At 42.3% G+C, this 20,745-nt stretch overlaps 1 protein-coding gene across 29 annotated transcripts in view; it reads left to right on the forward strand.

The window, feature by feature from the left end:
• RBFOX1 (RNA binding fox-1 homolog 1) overlaps positions 1–20,745 on the forward strand; it is a 788,453-nt gene that overhangs the window by 635,592 nt on the left and 132,116 nt on the right. For 19 of the 29 annotated variants that reach the window (XR_011199113.1, XM_069210596.1, XM_069210586.1 and 16 more), the window contains one exon: positions 18,211–18,275. Coding sequence is in view for 27 of the 29 variants with exons in the window: in XM_069210596.1 (XP_069066697.1) it covers positions 18,211–18,275 (65 nt within the window). In the remaining 2 variants the exon portion in view is untranslated. Of the gene's footprint in view, positions 1–2,213; positions 2,257–18,210; positions 18,276–20,745 lie in introns of all 29 variants that reach the window. The other 10 variants (XR_011199112.1, XM_069210585.1, XM_069210588.1 and 7 more) reach the window with 1 other exon arrangement.

The following is a 20,745-nucleotide window of genomic DNA, read 5'->3' on the forward strand; positions in this document are numbered from 1 at the left end:
TAAAGTGGTAGCCAAAAGGTTAAGTGAAGCATATACATTTGTTTGTGGAGTAGGAGTCGCTATTATATTATTGACCAGGGGCCTTACAAAACTTGAGGAGGCCCCCTGCAAAAGATGTTGAAGGAGCTGCCTCCATGGTCTGCCCCCTACTGCCTTCAGAAAAATCTATATCTACATGTTATTTACAGCTTTATGAAGTGACATACACCGAGTTCGGGCTGTGTTATATCTCTTCTCTGTCCCTCTGTCCTCCTCTCAGCAGTTTTTCTTTAATGCTTCTTTATTTCCCCTGCCTTTCCACCTTGTGGCCGCCTCTTTTAGGTCTTGCCTGCTGCACTTCAGTGCTCAGTTTCAAAGAGGGCCACTGGGGCACCTTTCCTTCCAGGCCTCTCTACACCAGCACAAAACAAAAGTTTCAAATTGCAATTTTGTTTCTTTTTCCATGCCTTTGATAATCACTGCACTCCCACTAAATAGCACTTGCTGTCCATTTCTTGAGCATGTGTGGCCCTTGTGGCAGTCATACTCCCAACTGTGGGTGCCAATGGGTCATCCCCAAAATGGGGAAAGGTGGGGGCCCCTCACAACCCGTGGGATGTGAGGCCTTTGTTATGCCCCGTTATTGACATTTATGGCAACGAAGTCCACCAAAGTTTTGCATCGAGATTGAGAGAGAGTGACCAATTGTGAGGTGCAAGGTGGATTAGGTAGGGAGTGGTCAATAGAGAAGATTGTCTTTGTTGTGTTGGGTGCCCCCAAAATTTCTTTTGCAAAGAACTCTACCTTTTGCATATAAAGCTTTTGTTGCTCTTCAAATTATTGCATATAACACACTGTGTACAGTCTAGCAGTATTATCTGAAAAAGCAGTCATATTTTAATACAGAAATAGCTTATGGAAAACCTGTGTGTTGATTTACAGTAACTCAGGCCCTCATTCTGACCCTGGCGGTTCTCTACCGCCAGGGCCAACGGGGGCGGGAGCACCGCCGACAGGCCGGCGGTGCTCCCTTGGTCATTCTGACCGCGGCGCTTTGGCCGCGGTCATAACGGGAAAACCGGCGGTCTCCCGCCGGTTTTCCACTGACCTTAGAATCCTCCAAGGCGGCGCAGCTCGCTGCGCCGCCGAGGGGATTCTGACCCCCCCTACCGCCATCCTGTTCATGGCGGGAAAGCCGCCATGAACAGGATGGCGGTAGGGGGGGTCGCGGGGCCCCTGGGGGCCCCTGCCGTGCCCATGCCAATGGCATGGGCACGGCAGGGGCCCCCGTAAAAGGGCCCCGCAAAGTATTTCAGTGTCTGCCTTGCAGACACTGAAATACGCGACGGGTGCCACTGCACCCGTCGCACCTTCCCACTCCGCCGGCTCGATTACGAGCCGGCATCCTCGTGGGAAGGGAGTTTTTCCCTGGGCTGGCGGGCGGTCTTTTGGAGACCGCCCGCCAGCCCAGGGAAAAACTCATAATACCCTCCGCGGTCTTCTGACCGCGGAGCGGTATAATGGAGGGCGGGATCCTGGCGGGCGGCCTCCGCCGCCCGCCAGGGTCATAATGAGGCCCTCAGTCTGTATTTTACTTGCAAGGTAGACACACATTCGCTTATTTCTTAAATAATCTAGTTCATGACTGTTTACTAGGCATAACACAAGTCCAAAATTATTTTGGGCTCAATTCTGTCATGTTTAATTTTACTGCACTCTTTTTTCAATGTGCTTTTTGTAATGTAGCTATTTCACAGGCACTATATTTCAGTAGCTATTTTTAGAAGATGCACTTCCTCCTACTCTTGTACTGCCATCACTCTGGAAACTAGAAGTGAGTTGTCATTTTAAAGTGATGACAAAAGAATGATACAATTGTCCACCCGTTGATTGTTCTACAAGAATGCCTGCCTCACATGCATTGCACGGTTTCCCATTTGTCCTGGTATATACAATTAATAGCAGAATTGTTAGGGTGAGAGTTTACTTTTCAAATGAAGCAGATTGACCATTCCCTGTTATTAACCTACAATGTAATTTGTTCTGTAGCACCTATGAAAAGTAAGGAAGAAGGGGAGCTATTTGGACCAGTGTAGATTTATATTTTGATGTAATATAATGAAAGCAAACATGCAAGGAAATGACTTTCAGGAATCATGAATAATTTATTTTTATTTATCATAATTTTGTGTTTCATATTTTATTCAATTCATTGCATTTTTGTTTCCTTATAGAGTAGTGTACCAAGAGCCAGTGTATGGCACTAAATTAACACAGGTATGAAGAATGGGTTGATGCAAAACATGCTCATCATACTGAATGTGGTTTGCAGTGGAATTATACTAACATCCTTTTTTAATTTAGGGGCAGAGGGATGGATCATATTTCACAGAACATACAGTTGCCCTGAGTTAAAGTGAATTGGGGAGATTTAGATATGGTTTTCTTTTGGTTTATTATTTGCTTCCTTTCTTAAGACCAGTCACAAATTGTACATGCCTGCTTGGATACTGCATGTGTATCACTGTCATGATCTATGAACTCCAACAACACTTTTAATTCTTGGTTCTTTTTCATGGAGTAAATATTCTGCACTGCAATGACACTATGTGCTTTATTTAAATAAAATCTGCATGAGTACATTTGACTGCAGCATATTAGAGAACACGGCAAACAAGCTAATATTTAAAAAAACAATATGCACATGAAATTAACTGAATATTTTATTAGAATTGCAAAGTATTTCGTTTTCGGAATATATCCCATTTTAAAGACATCCGATTGTGTCATTGAATAATGGTATCTCTCCTTAAAATTGAAATAGAGCTACGCATCTAAGGTGGTTACTTTTCTAAAGTTTTGTTTGGAAATTTAAAGGATGACTAAGTTAATCAGAAATTACAATGTTTTAAAAGTAAAAATATTCACAATGATAACAACAATATAAATCTGATTAGTGACATATCCTGGGTGCAATCACTGTTTGAAAAAACGGATGCAAATGTACATACAAAAGTCATTGCACTCCTACTTCACTGAAGTATTTTCCAGGTGTAATCTTTATTTATGCATTTGTATATTATGCTTCTGTAATTTATGCCCAATTGAAAAAATAGTCACCCTTGAGTAGATTATATGGTTATATAGTTGTAGTTTAGGTATAAAGGGGTGTGTCATGGGGGACTAGGGAAATATGACGCATATGTGGAGACTTACTGAGCATTATCAATCAACTCGAAGTGCATTGACATTACTTTGTGGTACATCCAAGTTACTGCTGACATTCCTGATCATGTTGCAAAAGGTGTGGGAGAGCGTCTTAATTAACAAAGTTCTCAGATAGGTGAGGATTGGAGAGATATGTTATAAAAAGTGTTTTAAGATAAGCCAGAATTCGGAATAGACATGCTTCATATTTTTGTAACCTTACAGTTATGGTTTAGAGACTCAGTTGCAGTACCTATTTCCATTAATATATTTCCACAACTCTATTTCAGTCCTACTGGGGTTACTTAGACATGTCTGAATAAGAATGGTGTGTGAATAAGTGCAATGGAGTAGCCGATGCACAAGAGAGAGTTTAGCAACCTCTTCCTCTAATTTTAGTGAATCTTTGATAAAAACAAGAAATTATCTGATCTTTCCTGAAAAGTACTTTCTAAAAAGTCATAACAACTATAAAGATGAATAACATTGTATATTTTCATCCTGTAAACTGCATTATAGATGGCTGAGTAACTCTCAACACTGCTATGGTTACTAAACTATGTGAATGACTGTAAACCGGTGGTCTGAGGAAGCAAGGGATGCATCCATATAATAGTGGTGATTATGGAAAAGAAATGAAATGTAAAATGTTTGCTGAGAGAGGACATTGTATGATAGGTGTGTGTTGCAGAATCTTTGACAAACGTCTTCCTAGTAATTTTAGTTTCAGTAATACTTACTGGTTTATCTAACTTAAAACACTGGGGGCATATCCACCAAATATAAAACAAGAGGAAAATACACTACACCTGTTCAATCCCTACCTTCTCCCTTGGGTCAACCATTGCTCTTTAATTCACCTGAGGACATCAGAAACCTATTGTTTAGATTAAACCACAAAGGTGATGTTTGAGTCCCGGAAACCCAGGACACACAATCTCGTTGGGTATGTGATGCCATTATTGTCTTGAATTAGATATAGGAGGACCATAGTCCATAGTTGAACAAATCTGTCCAATTAATCGTTCAAACCATATGACATCTTCTCTTTGGCTATCTGCTGCCACAGTTTCTATAACCAAAGTTGTCTTGTGGCTATAGCAGTCTTGCCCCATAGACCCACAACTATTTGTTTTGTCATGAGAAGTAGATGAGCAATTCCCTTGTTCCATGGAGTGTAATGAATAAATGCCTGCTATTGCACCTCCCAGTAAAACTGACGCTGCATTATCTTTCAAATGTTTCCCCTCAATTTCTCTTATGATTGAGAGAGTCAATGACCAGAAATTCCTGATTCTGGGGTATGATCATACGTCACCACACAGTCTCCCACACAGCTCAGAATTTGTTATGTTTATAATATGCATCAAGGCAGAGGTGTAAGGACACCTGCACACTTTATTATACAGTGGTTCTCAGCCTTATTAGTAGTGTGCAAATGTTGCAAGCGAGGACTTCTTTCCACTGTTCTAGTCTAAATGTACCTCTAAGTCCCATTCCCAGCTAGTTTGATATGAATAGATGTATATATGATCAGCCACTTTTCCATTAAGTAAGGTGCATAACCTTGAAACCAAATGTCACCTTGTTTGACATAATTGGAGGTGACAGGGCAGGTGACCCTTTGTCTAATGCCCTGGTGGGAGAACCATTAAAGGAGTTGTAGATAGTGGTATCTTTCCCTTCTCGTGATCTGTCTGATGGATTTAAAGACTTCAAATGGACTGATTGTGCCATAGTGGAAAAAATCCTAAAGACGATAGCACTCTCCCACTATTAAATCTGGGAAGAACTGCCTGTCTATCCTGGAGTGAAACATGTCTAGCCAGATAGTACCAAGTTCGTAGGTAATAGCCTAAAAACACACTCATTTCAGTGCTGTTCACAGATACTTTGACCAGGGCTTTGACAGAAGTCTGCTGAACTTCCAGACTGTGAGCAGGGGGACTTTTATACATACCTTGGTGCATGAATTCACTCTCTTCTAGAGTAAAGGGCAACAATGCAAATATTGTTAGGAGTTGCAGACCAGATCAAGATTGACATTATCTATGTGAGAGAATCATATGGCACTTACATAACAAAAACAGTAGACAACGTTCTTGCTATTGTCTCCCTATTGGAGGGTACTTCAGGAAGGACTTCAGGGGGTTGCCTTTTTGACCCATCTAGGGACAAGGCCAACCTCACAGTTGTGACATTAAATGATTTCCCCTTCTTTATGAATGTTCTTTCACTTAGCAGCATGTCCCTAACTTGTAAGTGAGACAACAATCTCTTCCGATTCCTAGACTGCACTGTGACATGTTAAAGAATGTGGAAACAATAATAGCCATCCCACCTAACGAAGCACATCATCCACCCAAAACAGTTGGCACCAGGCACATATGCATCCCTTCCTGTAAGGGTAAAAGGTAATACTGAGTATAAGTTAGATAAATAGATTGTGGCAGTGTTGTCATTTTGAAATCCACAGTACTTTCAGTAAGCAGAAGGTGATCCATGAAGCTTTGGTCCAATGTGCACCGGATTTTGGCTGATACTCCGGTGAGCAACTCTACTGCATATCTCAAGAGTGCTTCTTTGTAGTAGCTGTGTATATTTGCTATCTCCAAGCTTCCCTACTGAAATCACATTCTAGAGATGTTTGTGGAGTTGCAATTTAACCCTCCCAAACAAAGCTATCACAAATGTGTTGTAATTAGGATGGTTCACATTTTGATAGAATTTGGGGTGTTTGGGAACATGTAAAGGATTTTAGGGAGGACAGTCAGTTTAAGGGTCATTATCCAGCTGATCCATGAAAGATCAAGAAAGTACCACAATATTGTGGGAAATTTAATCATCTTACAAAGGAGCTTGAAGTTACTTCTGGAATGCACCTGGAGCCCTATCAGGGATCCACTAAAAAGGGAATCTCTGCTGTAGTGAGCTGGCTAATAATTGACTCCCCCCCTAATATGAGGCCTAAAGATTTGCTTAATCTTGAGGCCCACAACCTGCTGATATTTGTCTAATAATTTAGTGAGTTCTTTAAAAGATTTCTGGGGTCGATGAGTAAGAGAAAAATAGCTGAAATATTGCTAAAACCTAATAGGTTGTGCCTCAGAATGGCATGTCCTAGACTCCCTCATTCTCTCAGATCTTTTTAGTAGGGGTTCCAGGTAGAGGCTGAAAAGCAATGACAGTAATGGGCATCCCTGCCTCATGCCTCTTTGTATCTCTATTCTTGTAGTAACTAGGTTGTTCACCTGGAACATTGTCCATGGAATGGTATATAGTGTGTCCATTCACCTGCAAAATCCAGGTCCCAGGCGTGCCTTACAATGTATTGCTCTCATGATGTCCCAGTCCACTCTTTTGAATGCTTTTTCAGCATTTCATGAAAGGAGCAGTGGTTCTTTGCATCTTTTGATGTGAGCACATTTAACCAAAATTAAATAACAGCTTAACCTCCATCTTATGGTGACCAGACTGCCATTTTTCAGAGTGTGACGCCGGCCAGCTAAGGCTCAAAATTGGAGCCACAGGGTTTTCCAAACCTTGCAATGATTTGCAGAAAGCAGGGGTGGAGAATTTCGGTAAACGGATGACATTTTGCACATTTCCTATTGCCTCCCAACTTTAAATATGACTGTTGGGCTTAAAGTTAGTTTTGAATGTATGCACACTGCCAGGATTAATTATAAGGTCAGAATGAGGCTAGACATAGGGCTAATATTTGCTTTGTGTTTAGCCTCACAGGTAAAATGCCATATAAGTTTAAGATTAGTACATGGCTTTGCCTCATTTCAGCAGTATATTTTCATGAATGTATTAATAACCACTGTAATCACATATTTAGTTTTATAAAACACGACAATTATGTTTGAATATTATAGGTTAAGTATCATAAACCACGACCATTATAATAAATTTGCATTTTCAATAAATCATTGATACAAATAGCATATTCAGTTCTAGTATTATGATGGCAAAACTATCCTACAATAGTTACCCACAGTGAGAGAGCGGGAGGATAGGATGAGCCTTATCAAGTCCTCCCACGATTAAACACTAAGGGGCATATTTAAGAGCCCCAAGCTCCAGTGGAGCATCACATTTTTTGGCGCTAAGCACTGCTCCATATTTACAAGAAGGTGTGATGGCAATTTTTTGTGGCTTTACGCCTCCTTGTAAATATGTGCCCCTCTGATGCAGTTTTCTGCGTCAAAGAGGTGTGTAGTGTGTGTGGCTGTGGGTGTTCCACTACAACACCCATTGCTTTTGACACTGCCTCAGATTTACGAGCTGTCGTAAACCTGAGGCAGTGCCAAAAACTAGGGGTGGCGTTAGTGTGACAAAATGAGGAGGAATGCTTTTATTCCTCCTCAATTTTTTTTTTTCTGTGTGTGCTGCATTCTGCAGCACACATAGAAGAAGCTAAATCTCATGGACAATTGTTTACGTGCAGGAAGGGACACCTTCCTGCACATATACAATCACTCAACATGACGCCTTGATACTTCTATGTGTGCTGCATTTTGCAGCACACATAGAAGTCCCAAATTGCCATTATAGATTGTTAATATGCAGGAAGGGACACCTTTCTGCACATAAACAATCACACCCCTCAATGCAGACACCCTTGTACTACGGTGTAAGGATGCTTGAGTTTGGCTCTCGCTGCTTAATTCAGCGCCAGTGCAGGGGGAAACACAGGGGTGCGTCACATTCCTCTAAAGACAGCACACCCGTGCATTTCAAAAGCACAGCATTGCTATATTTTTCACAGCAACGCACTGCACTACCTTTGCATAAATCTGGGCCTAAACACATACGAGCGACCTGGAGCCGTATTATGGAAAATATCCGAGGGGCACAAGGAGCATCTGCGCCCACTTTGCACGCCCCAGGGGCACTTTGGCATTACAGAAAGGGCTGCACACATTTGTATAGCCCTTTCTGTAATACAGATAGTGCTGGTGCACATATAGTGCCAGCGATATAACCAGAGGGTGTTTCCTCACTTGCATAGCCCCATGTAAATGAGGGAATCTGTTTGCCTCTGCGAATATGCCATATCATAGACTCGGGTGCAGAGTCAAAGAAGTTGTCAGGAGGCGCACTGGCAACAAACCACTGCAAACTTTAGACATGTGAGCATTGTGACTTGTGTGTTGATATATGCGCAAACTCACTCACACTGCTTGCCCCTTCTCGTGTACTGTAACTGCTTACCCACAACTTAGCAGTGATACAGCAGCCATACGAATCTATCAGGGAGGCACACCCCTGTAGTCAAACACTTTACATAAGAAAAATCTAATTATTATAAGCAATTTTAAGCAATCAGTATGTCCAGGCTGTTTCTGTTATATAGGAGAAATATTGCTTCTATTCCGATACAGTGGTATTTCAAAAACATGACCCGTAAGGAAATCGAAGGACATTTTTTTGCCTGGTCACTTGATAAGTCCATCTTGGTGTGCTGTTTACAAAAGTCATGGGGCGCTTGGAAACAATTTGCAGTTGTTAGCTTATTCAAACGGTTAGATGTGTTAACCTCTGTTTATACATGTTTCATCCGTTCAATAATGTTGCCTCTTAAAATCTTGAACTGCCCTGAGTAACTCTTATAAATAGTGAGCCTAACATGTGGCTCAGTTGTCGGGCAATCTTAACATAATGTTCGTCATCGCAAGGGATTGTATAGGTAGGGTGGCTGTTACCATATTCTATTTTTGCACGATTATATGTGATCAGGCCCTCCCTCAACTGGCACACTTACTTTGTTAAGGTGGTCATTGCTGCCCCTAAACCTAAATGTTTCCTTCATTGGCACCGCTGAACAGCTTATGTTTGTATGGTCAGGTTTTTAATGGGGATAGATGCAACTAGTGAAGGAATGTCAGGATGTGCCAACAAGCAACTGCACAGGTGTTAGTGCTTATAGTGTAAGGACACCACGCTCTACCTCCCAAAGGCCCTACTGCTCAGAGACCATGTACCCAATAGCAAAATCCATATTTGAAAGGTTGTGCTAAGATAGTCCAAAGACATTTCCTTGAGTGTTCAAAAAAGTCTTATCGTAAACAAATACAGCCTTTCTTAAAAATCCACTGAAGGGGAAGTTCATCAGAGAATTTTAATCATTTTTTATATTGCTTCTCTGATGATTCTTCTTTTACAGCACATGTCAAGCAACACTCATGTTTCCTTTTCCTCATGGGGGAGACCACGCCAAGGGTGGGCGGGGTCCCTCTCAGAAGAAAGGGGGGTAAGGGTAAAAAGGGGGAGTTCCCTAAAGGACCCCAAACTGATTCCCAGGGTAAAGATTCCCAACCCCCCAGTGAGAAGAAGCCATGGTTCTCCAAAGGGGAGCCAGTGGAAGGAGGACCCCCACGTAAGTGCTATGCATATGACCAGGTGGGTCATGTGAGGGGGGACCCCAAATGCCCCAAAAGTACACCGGCACCCATTGGTGCACAGCCCCAGGGTTTGGCTAGTGTAACGCTTAGGGAGGAGTTGGTTCCAGGTGGGAGGGAGCCAGCTGAGATGACCCTTGTCTCACTAGGGGAAAGGGAGATGGTACAAAGAACCTCATACCCAAGAACAGTAAAAAGTACAGTCAGTGGGTGACCATCAATGGACAGACGGTGGAGGCTCTGAGAGACACAGGAGCCAGTGTGACTACAGCGAGAAGTCAGCTGGGTTCTGAAGAGAAGATTGATTCCCGGGTACTTCACCAAGTAGTTGCAGTGGACAACTCAGAGTGCCTGTGCAGAGTGGCACAGGGTCCCTTTGAATGGGGGGGTCTCAGGTTCCTTGAAGGTAGCTGTGAATCCAACCATGCCTCTAGATTGTTTGCTAGGCAATGACCTGGAGGATTCCCCTTGGAAGGAGGTAGAACACAGGTCTCACTTGGAGATGTTGGGCCTGCCTGGGTGGGTATGCGTATCCACCTGGTCAATGGCAGCCCATCAGGGTGGTCAAGAGCCCATGGAGCCTGAAACAGTGGCCCAGGGGACCGCCAAAAAGAGGAAGGGCAGAGGGGCACAGGAAACCATCCCCAGAAATTGCCACGGTCCGGGAGGAGGCAGAACCTGAGGGTGACGCCCCAGAGCCTACGAGGGAACAGATGGCTGAACTGGGGGGAGGACCCTGAGCTGTCACAGTGCCAGCATGAAGGGGGACCCACCAGGGAGACATTCTGTGAGGCACAGAAAACATGCCCTACTCTAAAGGGACTGCGGCTGCAAGCTGCAGCCCAGGCGGCTGGCGAGGAGCCTAGTACTCACCTGATCTATTGGGAGGACGGCCTCCTGTATAGTGAGCCTAAGGTTCCTGAGCCTGGGTCAGCTCGTATGATGGTGGTACCCCAGTGCTTCAGGGCCTTCCCACTGCAGTTGGCTCATGAACATCTGGGGAAGGACAAGACCTACAAGCTGCTTGTCTCCCACTTCTATTGGCCCCAGACGCACAAGCATTCTGCTGCACACTGTAAGTCTTGCCCAACTTGTCAGGCAAGTGGCAAGCGTGGGGGGAAATGTAAGGCTCCCCTACAAGCTTTTCCTGTTGTTAGTACTCCTTTGAGAGGGAAGGTATTGACATTGTGGGGCCTCTGGATCCCAAGACAGCCATGGGCAACAGGTTCATCCTGGTCTTGGTGGACCATGTCACTTCCCCTGTGGTGGGTCGTGCACTGATTGGGGTTTTTACTCGCATGGGGTTCCCCAAGGAAGTGGTATCTGATAGGGGTACCAACTTCATATCAACATATATGAAGTCTCTGTGGAAGGCGTGTGGGGTAACCTACAAGTTTACCACCCCGTACCACCCCCAAAGTAATGGTCTGGTTGAGAGATTCAACAGCACCTTCAAAAGCATGATCCAGGGCCTGTCAGAGCCCTTGAGGCGAAAGTGGGACTTCCTCTTGCCATGCCTTCCGTTCGCTTACAAGGAAGTGCCTCAAAAGGGACTTGGGTTTAGTCCCTTTGAGATGATCTATGGCCACCCCGTGAGGGGACCTTTAAGTCTGGTGAAGAAGACTTTGGAGAAAGCTCCTAGTAAACCCCCCAGGATGTATTTAGCTACATGCTGGCTTTGAGAAACCAGACTGTCCACTTCAGGGGTCTCGCACAGGAGAACCTAGAAGCAAGCCAGGAGGATATGAAACAGTGGTATGACCAGAATGCCACTCTGGTCGAGTTTCAACCTGGTCAAAAAGTGTGGGTGATGGAGTCAGTGGATCCTAGGGCGCTCCAGGATAAGTGCACTGGGCCATTTGAGGTGGTGGAGCGCTAGAGTGAAGTCACCTACCTGGTTGCCCCGAGCCGCACTTTGAGCAGACTGAACTGTCCATGCTCCTTGCAACAGATGATGGGGTGGAGGAGGAGAGTGAGCCTCTTCCTGACCTCCTGTCTGCAGGAGAGAAAGATGGGTCTGTGGAGGGAGTGATACTCTCCCCCTCCCTGACTGAAGAGCAGCAGAGGGACTGTCGCCAGGTGTTGGGACAGTTCGCCTCACTGTTTTCCCTGATCCCAGGGGTCACACATGATGTGGACACTGGGGACAGTCCACCCATTAAGCTGTGAGTTTACAGGGTGAATGACAGGGTCGGGCTATCATTAAGGATGAAGTATCCAAAATGTTAACCCTAGGGGTTATTGAGCATTCCAGCAGTCCTTTGGCCAGTCCAGTGGTGTTGGTCCCAAAGGCTGCTGCACCTGGTGCCTCTCCGGAACTCAGGTTCTGTGTGGACTACCGGGGACTCAATGCGGTCAGCAAGACTAACGCGCACCCCATCCCCCGAGCTCATAGACCGGTTGGGACCTGCCAAGTACCTCAGTACATTTGAGTTAATGTCTGGGTACTGGCAGATTGCCTTAACTGAGAGGAGAGGTCAGCATTTTCTACCCCAGATGGACACTTTCAGTTTAAAGTGATGCCATTTGGGATGAAGAATGCCCCTGCCACCTTTCAGAGGTTGGTCAACCAGGTATTGGCTGGGCTGGATGAGTTCAGTACTGCCTACCTGGATGACATTGCTGTGTTTAGTTCCACATGGGAGGAGCATCTGCAACACCTCTGGAGAGTGTTAGAGGCCCTGCAGAAGGCAGGCCTCACTATTAAGGCAAGCAAGTGCCAAATAGGGCAAGGTTCTGTGGTGTGGTGTGGTTCTGTGGTGTACTTGGGACACTAGGTAGGGAGTAGCCAGGTGGCCCCCCTACAGCCAAACATTGTCACCATTCTGACTTGGGAACCACCCAAGACCCAGACTGAGGTGATGGCCTTTTTAGGCCTCACTGGCTATTACAGGAGGTTTGTCAAGGGGCATGGTACCATTGTGACCCCTTTGACTGAGTTGACCTCTAAGAAACAACCAAGGAAGGTGATCTGGAAAGAAGATTTCCAGACCGCTTTTGATGCCCTGAATGCTGCCATGTGCCCAGCACCTGTGCTGAAGGCACCTGACTACTCCAAGGAGTTTGTTGCGCAAACAGATGCCTCAGAGCACGGTATTGGAGCAGCACTCTCACAGCTTAATGAAGAGGGCCTAGATCAACCCGTAGCCTTCATTAGCAGGAGGTTACTTCCCAGCGAACGTAGGTGGAGTGCCATAGAACGTGAAGCATTTGCTGTGGTCTGGGTGCTGAAGAAGCTAAGACCCTACTTGTTTGGGACTCACTTCCGGGTTCAGACTGCCCACAGGCCCCTCAGATGGTTAATGCAGATGAGGGTTCAGAATCAAAAACTGTTGAGGTTGTCCATTTCCCTACAGGGGACGGACTTTACGGTGGAACACCGCCCTGGCACAGAACAAGCCAAACCTAGTGGTCTGTCCAGATTCTTCTGTCTTAATGATGAGAACTCCCATGAGGTTAGGTAGTTGCTCCCCACTTTCAGCTGGGGTGACACGTGTTAGACTTTTCATCCTTGGCATGGTCTCCCTTAACTTTTTGCCTTGGTTTCCCAGGTTGTTGATGTGTGCTGGACTCTGTTCTTCTTATACCCCTTCCTGCCTTTGAGGTAGGCCTACTTCAAAGGAAAGTCTCTCTTGTTTGTGAGATCCTGCCTTGCCCAGGCCAGGCCCCAGACACACACCAGGGATTTGGAGACTGCATTGTGTGAGGCCAAACACAGCCCTTTCAGGTGTAAGTGACCACTCCTCCCCTCCCTCTAGCACAGATGGCTCTTCAGGATATGCCGGCTACACCTCAGCTCCCTTTGTGTCACTGTCTAGAGAGAGGTGCAAACAGCCCAACTGGCAAACTGACCCAGACAGGGAATCCACAAACAGGCAATGTCACAGAATGGTTTAAGCAAGGAAAATGCCTACTTTCTAAAAGTGGCATTTTCAAACACACAATCTCAAAACTAGCTTCACTAAAAGATGTATTTTTAAATTGTGAGTTCAGAGACCCCAAACTCCATATGTCTATCTGCTCCCAAAGGGAATATATGCTTTAATCACTTTTAAAGGCAGCCCTCATGTTAACCTATGAGAGATAAGCCTTGCAACAGTGAAAACCAAATCTGGCAGTATTTCACTGTCAGGACATATAAAACACATTAGTATCATGTCCTACCTTAAACATACACTGCACCTTATCCATGGGGCTTCCTAGTGCCTACCTTAGGGGTGTCATACATGTAAGAAAAGGGAAGGTTTAGGCCTGGCAAGTGGGTACACTTGCCAAGTCGAATTGGCAGTATAAACGTGCATACACAGACACTGCAGTGGCAGGTCTGAGCCATGTACACAGGGCTACTAATGTGGGTGGCACAACTAGTGCTGCAGGCCCACCAGTAGCATTTGATTTACAGGCCCTGGGCACCTCTAGTGCAGTGTACTAGGGACTTACCAGTAAATCAAATATGGCAATCATGGAAATCCAAACAAACATACATCTTACATAGGAGCACTTGCACTTTATCCCTAGATAGCAGTGGTAAAGTGCCCAGAGTAACAAAAACAGTAAAAACAGAGTCCAGCACACATCAACAATCTGGGAAACAGAGGCAAAAAGTTAGGGGAGCCCACGCCAAGGATGCCAAATCTAACACCAAGGATTACTCAATGAAACCTCCTTGTATGCTTTAGGTACTAGATCATTTAATGCAGTGGGAGCTAAGCTGTAACTCATTGAAAACCTAGGTCATTCTTCCCCAGTTCTTGAACTGGTGTCCTAAGCTAATGAAATAGGCAACTATGCCACATGCTCATTATTTAAATTTCAGAGCATTTTTACCTATTCATGTGTCTGTTACATTCTCATTCATTCTCTGTCCAACTCATTGAGGCTTTATTTCCCAATTTCAAAAACTGATCCAAAACCAATTTGTAGATTTTTCTTTCAAAAGACAGTGAGCCAAAATAGTTTAGCTCTAACAAGGCAATATAAAGAGTTGTAAAAAATAATTTTAGAAAAATACATTTTCTAATGAAAAATATTTCAAATGTTTTTTGCAAGGGTTTTTTAAAACTGTTAAAGTGGTTTCTAATATTATACCAGGGAACATTAGGGCAACTCGGGAAGCAAGGTCTTCATACAAGCACGTCATCGTAGTAAACAAGATATTAAGATGAAAGCTTGAGAGGATCTAAATAAATCAGCACAGCTAAAAGACACCTGACTCTTTTGGGAAGTAGTTGTTTGCCCCTTTTTTGGACAGTCAGTCTGTAGAGATTGATTGTTGCATCCCTGAACAAGACTAGGTGGATCACTTTTCTTTTGTTTTATATCCTAATTGAAGGGAGGATGTGGATGTTGAGGCATATGGGTTGGTTCCCCATCCTGCAGATGAAAATTGGATAGCTGACCTTGTAGACCTAGCCTCTGTAACTGAAGCTATTATGGACACTGCAAATGGGAAGGCTTATGGACCTGGCGGGATAACTATTGATCTATTTAACCAGAAAATAGAATTGTGGGCCCCATTGGTCAATAGCATGTTGAGGGTCTCAGTGAAAGTTAAACTATGGAGAAATTATGCAGTTTAACTTGCTAACTCGATGATTGTCAGAAGTGTTCTTGTCATCACTTACTAATAGAAATGTGGTGAATAATTCAAAGTGAGAAGGTTTTGCAGACAGACACTAATGCAAAGAAAAAGGGGGAAGTAGTATTACAAAGAATGGACGTGTTCAATAGCTGAATCCCTTAATAAGGACTACCTATTCAATAACAAACTCTAACACTGAATGGAAGTTATTGAAGCTACTCAACATATTGTTGTGTTCACCCTACCAAATAACTAGTACCTACATCAACACTGGCTGAATCTTCTCATAATCTAGACATTTTAGTTGAAATGAGCTCCCCATATGGTTCTGAAATCAGCCTGCAATCAGCCTGGAAGACCATACCCACCATTTTGTGCTAGTAAGGAACAGTAATAAATTAAAAACAGAATACAGCAATACTATCTGTTAGGGGCTCCATCGGATACATATATTATATCCAGAAAAATGTAGAGTAGGACATCAATAACGGCTAACAAAGAATAGATCTAAGCATGTCATGCTATTCTTGCTCCATCTGTGTTGACTTGCAGAGAAATGGAACATAGAGGTGAAAATTATTTGCATCAGTCACAGGAAGTACTCATAATGCCAACAACGTTCCTTAAAGAGAATTGAGTATTCAGATTAAACAATGAGAATGAAGCTCATGGGTAATCCACTCAACCACAAAGAAGCAGAGTGAAACAAAAGGGAGGGCAAGCAGTCTTTGAAGCTGACTCTCTTCTGGTAGGATCATGAAAATCCCTGATCATCTAGGTCTCAGAAATAAGCAATACATATATGTAAAACACTCCTGTTCTGTCAAAAGATGCACATTCTAGAGAACACTGAGTTTGGCTTTTGGGAGCATTATTCTATACAAAAAGACTGCATAGCATAATGTTACTTAACATAATATAACATGATAAAACATAATGGAAAATAAGAAAATATAGCATAATATATGATGGATAATCTATGGAGCAGATCCGCCTGAAAAAACCATTGGAACAGTACTGCCTAAGACGTTGACCTGTGCCTGCAGCACCAATTATATAACAATATACACTGTGCATGCACTGTGAGCATATATGTGTGTGTGTCTGTGTGTGTATGTGTGTGTGTGTGAGTATGTGTGTGTGTATCCTTTTCACTGACAAGCACGCGAGTACTGTTAGGAACTGAGAGATACCATGACCGGAACCTCAAACATGAAGCAGTTAGCTATCCCTTGAAAGAAGAACACAAGTGATTAATTCACTAGTCAATTAATAAAAGTAACAGAAAACAGGGGTAGTGTTAGGCTTTGATCCGGACTTTCCACCAAAATTACCATTTATAGTCATACCAAATAGACAGAAAATGTGATTCCCTTATTACTCATTGCTCTCCTTTTGGTAGTATGCCAAGCACATAGATTCCTTATGGATTCCCTGTGGATGGTGGACTGAGAGGAGGTAAAAAATGACACAATCCACAAAATAAGTACCATACATAATCAAATTCTTGTTGTTTATGTATCAGTCTCTAAATAACTACACGTAATCAGCTAGGGCAATAAAATAAAGGCTAAGACTGGTGAAATCCATATGACAATTGACTCAACTTTTGATGGACAAAACCTCATTTGCATCACAAAATCCTCTAATTGACACGGATGCTATAACCAGTATTGACATAATTTCCCAAACCCCTGAGATCAATATCGGCCAAGCAATATGTTGACAACTTAACTGTTATGGCTTCATCTTCTTTTGAGGGGCTTTGGGCTGGATTACTCGTGAACACAAGGACAAAAAAAATTAAAATACAATGCACCCATTCTAGAATTACAGACCCATGCTACATGACATGCACCCAAAATGGGGGTTGCACTTCTATTTCTCTATTGCACATGTACAAGAGCTCGACACCTTGCTGAATTCAATCACATTACGACTTAGCTAGTTCCCCAAACCTCCAATCTTTTTTAAGTCTATCATGGGAAGGTCTGCTAGAGCTAAAACAGATATCGGTCTTTTGCCATTTGATCCAGGCGACCCTTTAAGCTTCACGATATGTGCTTGCATGGCCATTTATACTTAATTCACATTCTTATTACCCATTATTTGACAACTGTCATGTTTAAGTATATAAAGTGCTGTGTTAACCACAATGTAATCAGAGTTCGAAATGATCACCATACGTTCTACATTTCCAACTTCTAGTTTCTAAGAACTAACCTTGCAAGAGATCCCAGGATAATATCTCCCCACACCGCCTTTATTAAGCGTTATGGGGCGGCAATGTCTAACTGGGGAGCAAATGTTGTTTGCGTTATCAGCGACCACTGGACCCTGCTTCTTAGCTGGTATGCTGAGATCATTGTTGAAATGGTTAACTTCGCTCATTGGTCCACTGAGTGGGAAGCTCTGCTGTTATCACAGTTTGAAAAGGGATGCATCGCTGCACACAGTCCCTTTCAAATATCTGTGTTTGTTTGTCCTGTTTACCTAATTAAACTGCAGCAATTACTGCTACAGTCAACTGAGTGTTAATTTGACAAACAAGTGCTATTTGTTTTATTTTCAAATATTAAACAATTCACAACTCGATCTGTTTTGATACTGGTACAGGTTCAAAAAAGCGATTTAATAATTGTACACCAGCGCAAAGGAATTTAATCTGCAATGTAAACCTATAATTTACGCATCAGTGCCTCTGAGACAATAAGCAATTTCAAGAATGTTCAGATTGCTCAAATTGCTGTTTTATGTCTATGCATCAAGCACTGGAATGCGAATCTTCTGAATGTAACCTCTCGTCTTCAAAAGAAATGTTTGTGAATTTGAACTTTTCTTCTTGATGCAAAGCAATTACCGAAATGTGCTTTGTGCTAAACTTCATTTAACAAGCCAGTAAAGTTTTAATGTGTAACATCTGCCTAACCCTCTGGCATCCTAGCATGAACCGAACTGACAAACACATTAGCGCCCACTGCACAGACAATGCTTTTTCCGCCACAGTCAGATTAAAGTGTCAGTTTTGTTTTCTAGGGTGGTTATGCTGCCTACCGGTATGCCCAGCCTGCCACAGCCGCAACAGCTGCCTACAGTGACAGGTAAGGCCTACGTCATATTGATTACTTTACAACAGTAATGAAGGGCAGAGATGGCACTAAGTCACTTGAAGATAGATCCATTCTGTTGTATGGAAGTAATATTTTAGAATGTGTAGTTACAGACCCCAAGAGAATCTTAAAAAGAGAGAGATTGGTCGAGGCAATGATGTGGAGGAATGGCCAAGGGTCTACTCTGTCACCCTGGAATACATAACTACAGTCAAGTGATGGTCACTGGTCATGAAACTTCACTTATTTAGTTTGTTATACAGTCACGTTAACAAAGGTGGTCAGCATATGGGTGTCTTTAGTCAGTTCCCTAAGGTTTTTAATACAGGACCAAATTACTTAGTAGTTGAGCAGAACTTGTGAGTAATCAAAATTCAGCTCATTAATTCTCACATGACACAGCTCAAAAGTAGTTGAGTTTGAGTGAAGTGGTGTGTTCCATATAAAAAGTTGATATTGTGCCCTACCCAAAGGGAACCATATTACACAGCATCTAAATCCTGTGTTTGTAGCATTTATGATACTAGCAAACTATGCCACACTCAATTTGTTCAGCATCGTCAAACCCAACTTTTAGTATCTTGCCCTCTAAGTGATTAAGCTGCTGTGTAGCATTGCTGTATGAAATATGGCACTGCTAGGGTGTTGTCTTGTGATGCCTGGCAACATAAATAGAGACCATCACTTTCCAGATCTGATAACGTGGTACCTGTCATAAGGTCACACAATGCTTTCCATTTAGCTGTGCTTTTATCTGCAGGTGATAACTATTGAGAGGCTAATAAATTTAATTTTCGTCAAGTTAAGGAATGTTCATGTTAACATAAATATTGAACAATTGAAATAAAAAAGAGACCTATAGTTTAAGGTCATGGTTCTATTGTGTTTGTACAGATATTCCTTACCTAAAATCAATCTTTTTTCATGGACCCAGCTTTGATGAATTGGAAACAAAATTTCTCACTGTATGGCATTAAGGCATAACTAGAAGAGATATTAGAATTAAGACATGGGTCTATCTATCTATCTATCTATCTATCTATCTATCTATCTATCTATCTATCTATCCATCTATCTATCTATCTATCTGTATAAATAGAGAGAGAGAGAGAGAGAGAGAGAGATTTTGGTCTATGATTTTTGAACAGTATGGCAGCCCTCTTCAACTTTGGTCTATAAAATAATTTCAATTTTCGGGAAGACTAAGTATACAAGAACATTTGTTTTAATTTGATGCCACCAACTGGATCCAGGCTGAGAGATGTAAATCTCTTCATGTATATGTTTTCTAATTTGAAGCTCACCCACTTTTCATGCCTTTATAAGACCAAAATGACATGTGACTGCCATACAGAACAAAGGACCAATTTCCTAAAAACACACACCCATAGAAGCTAGCACAAATGCTCAACAAAGCGTTCCCTAGGGAGAACATTACTTCCTGCATGTCACATTTGAATCTTCTGTGTCTTGATAGAGTTCACAAATATGTGAAAGTCAATTTACACAATGATTTATTTTTTTAATGAAAACAATGGAATGTTTGTTTAGGTTTATGTGCATGCATGCATAGTTGCCTTAAAACGTGCTTAAAATGGCAATGGTCATGATAACAATATTCAATAAAAACAATTTGCATGTGTGGCTGAGGCATGCTGTTTCAGACAGGTAAGCAAGCTATTTTCCTTAAGTACTTTATTAGTAATATTAAAAACTGTGTGGAGATCGCAAGCATTTCACACTGTTACACTTATAGTTCGGCAAGCCTGCCCCGTGATTACTATGTGTCTCATACCGTTTCCCCTTAGTGTTAGCATGTTGTAGGTGCAGTGCTTTTTGTGATACGTTTCTTGTGTTGAACTGTTTCTTTGCATCAGAACATTTGAACTCCTTTTATTATAAAATTCAGATTTAGATTAATCATATTTTCATAGTTCATAAACAGATATGTTTATAAAAGGGCAAATATATTTAAACAAAAAGCATTGTTTAAACATTTAAGTTATTTATAACTTTAATGGAGTTGTTAAGTGATTGTTTCTTTTCTAGTGTCAGTGAAGAACACAACCCTAGGATAATGCTTGCATTTTTAAATGTAGTTTCTTTTAGTAAGTGGAAACCTTAGTGACTGTGCAATTCGATAATACATATGTAGGTTTGTCATTGGACATGCTCAACTAGTAGTAACAGGGATTTAGACAGGGATTTTTTATTTTAGCCACAAACTATAATCTTCTCAAAAGTTATTCTGTAGGTTTACTTACTCGATAATATGTATCATCAAAGTAAATATATGTGAAGCTTAGAACAGTAAACATTCTGTCATGTATATATATGTATCCTCTCTATGTAGAGATATTTGATAATCTGGAGTCAGTATTGTTGGGGGTTGATTTAAAAAAAAAAAAAAAAAAAACTTTATACACCAATAGAGCACATGAAGGAATTCATAATAATAGTG

The sequence above is a fragment of the Pleurodeles waltl genome, chromosome 10, assembly GCF_031143425.1.
Source record: "Pleurodeles waltl isolate 20211129_DDA chromosome 10, aPleWal1.hap1.20221129, whole genome shotgun sequence".
Classification (NCBI taxonomy): Eukaryota; Metazoa; Chordata; class Amphibia; order Caudata; family Salamandridae; genus Pleurodeles; species Pleurodeles waltl.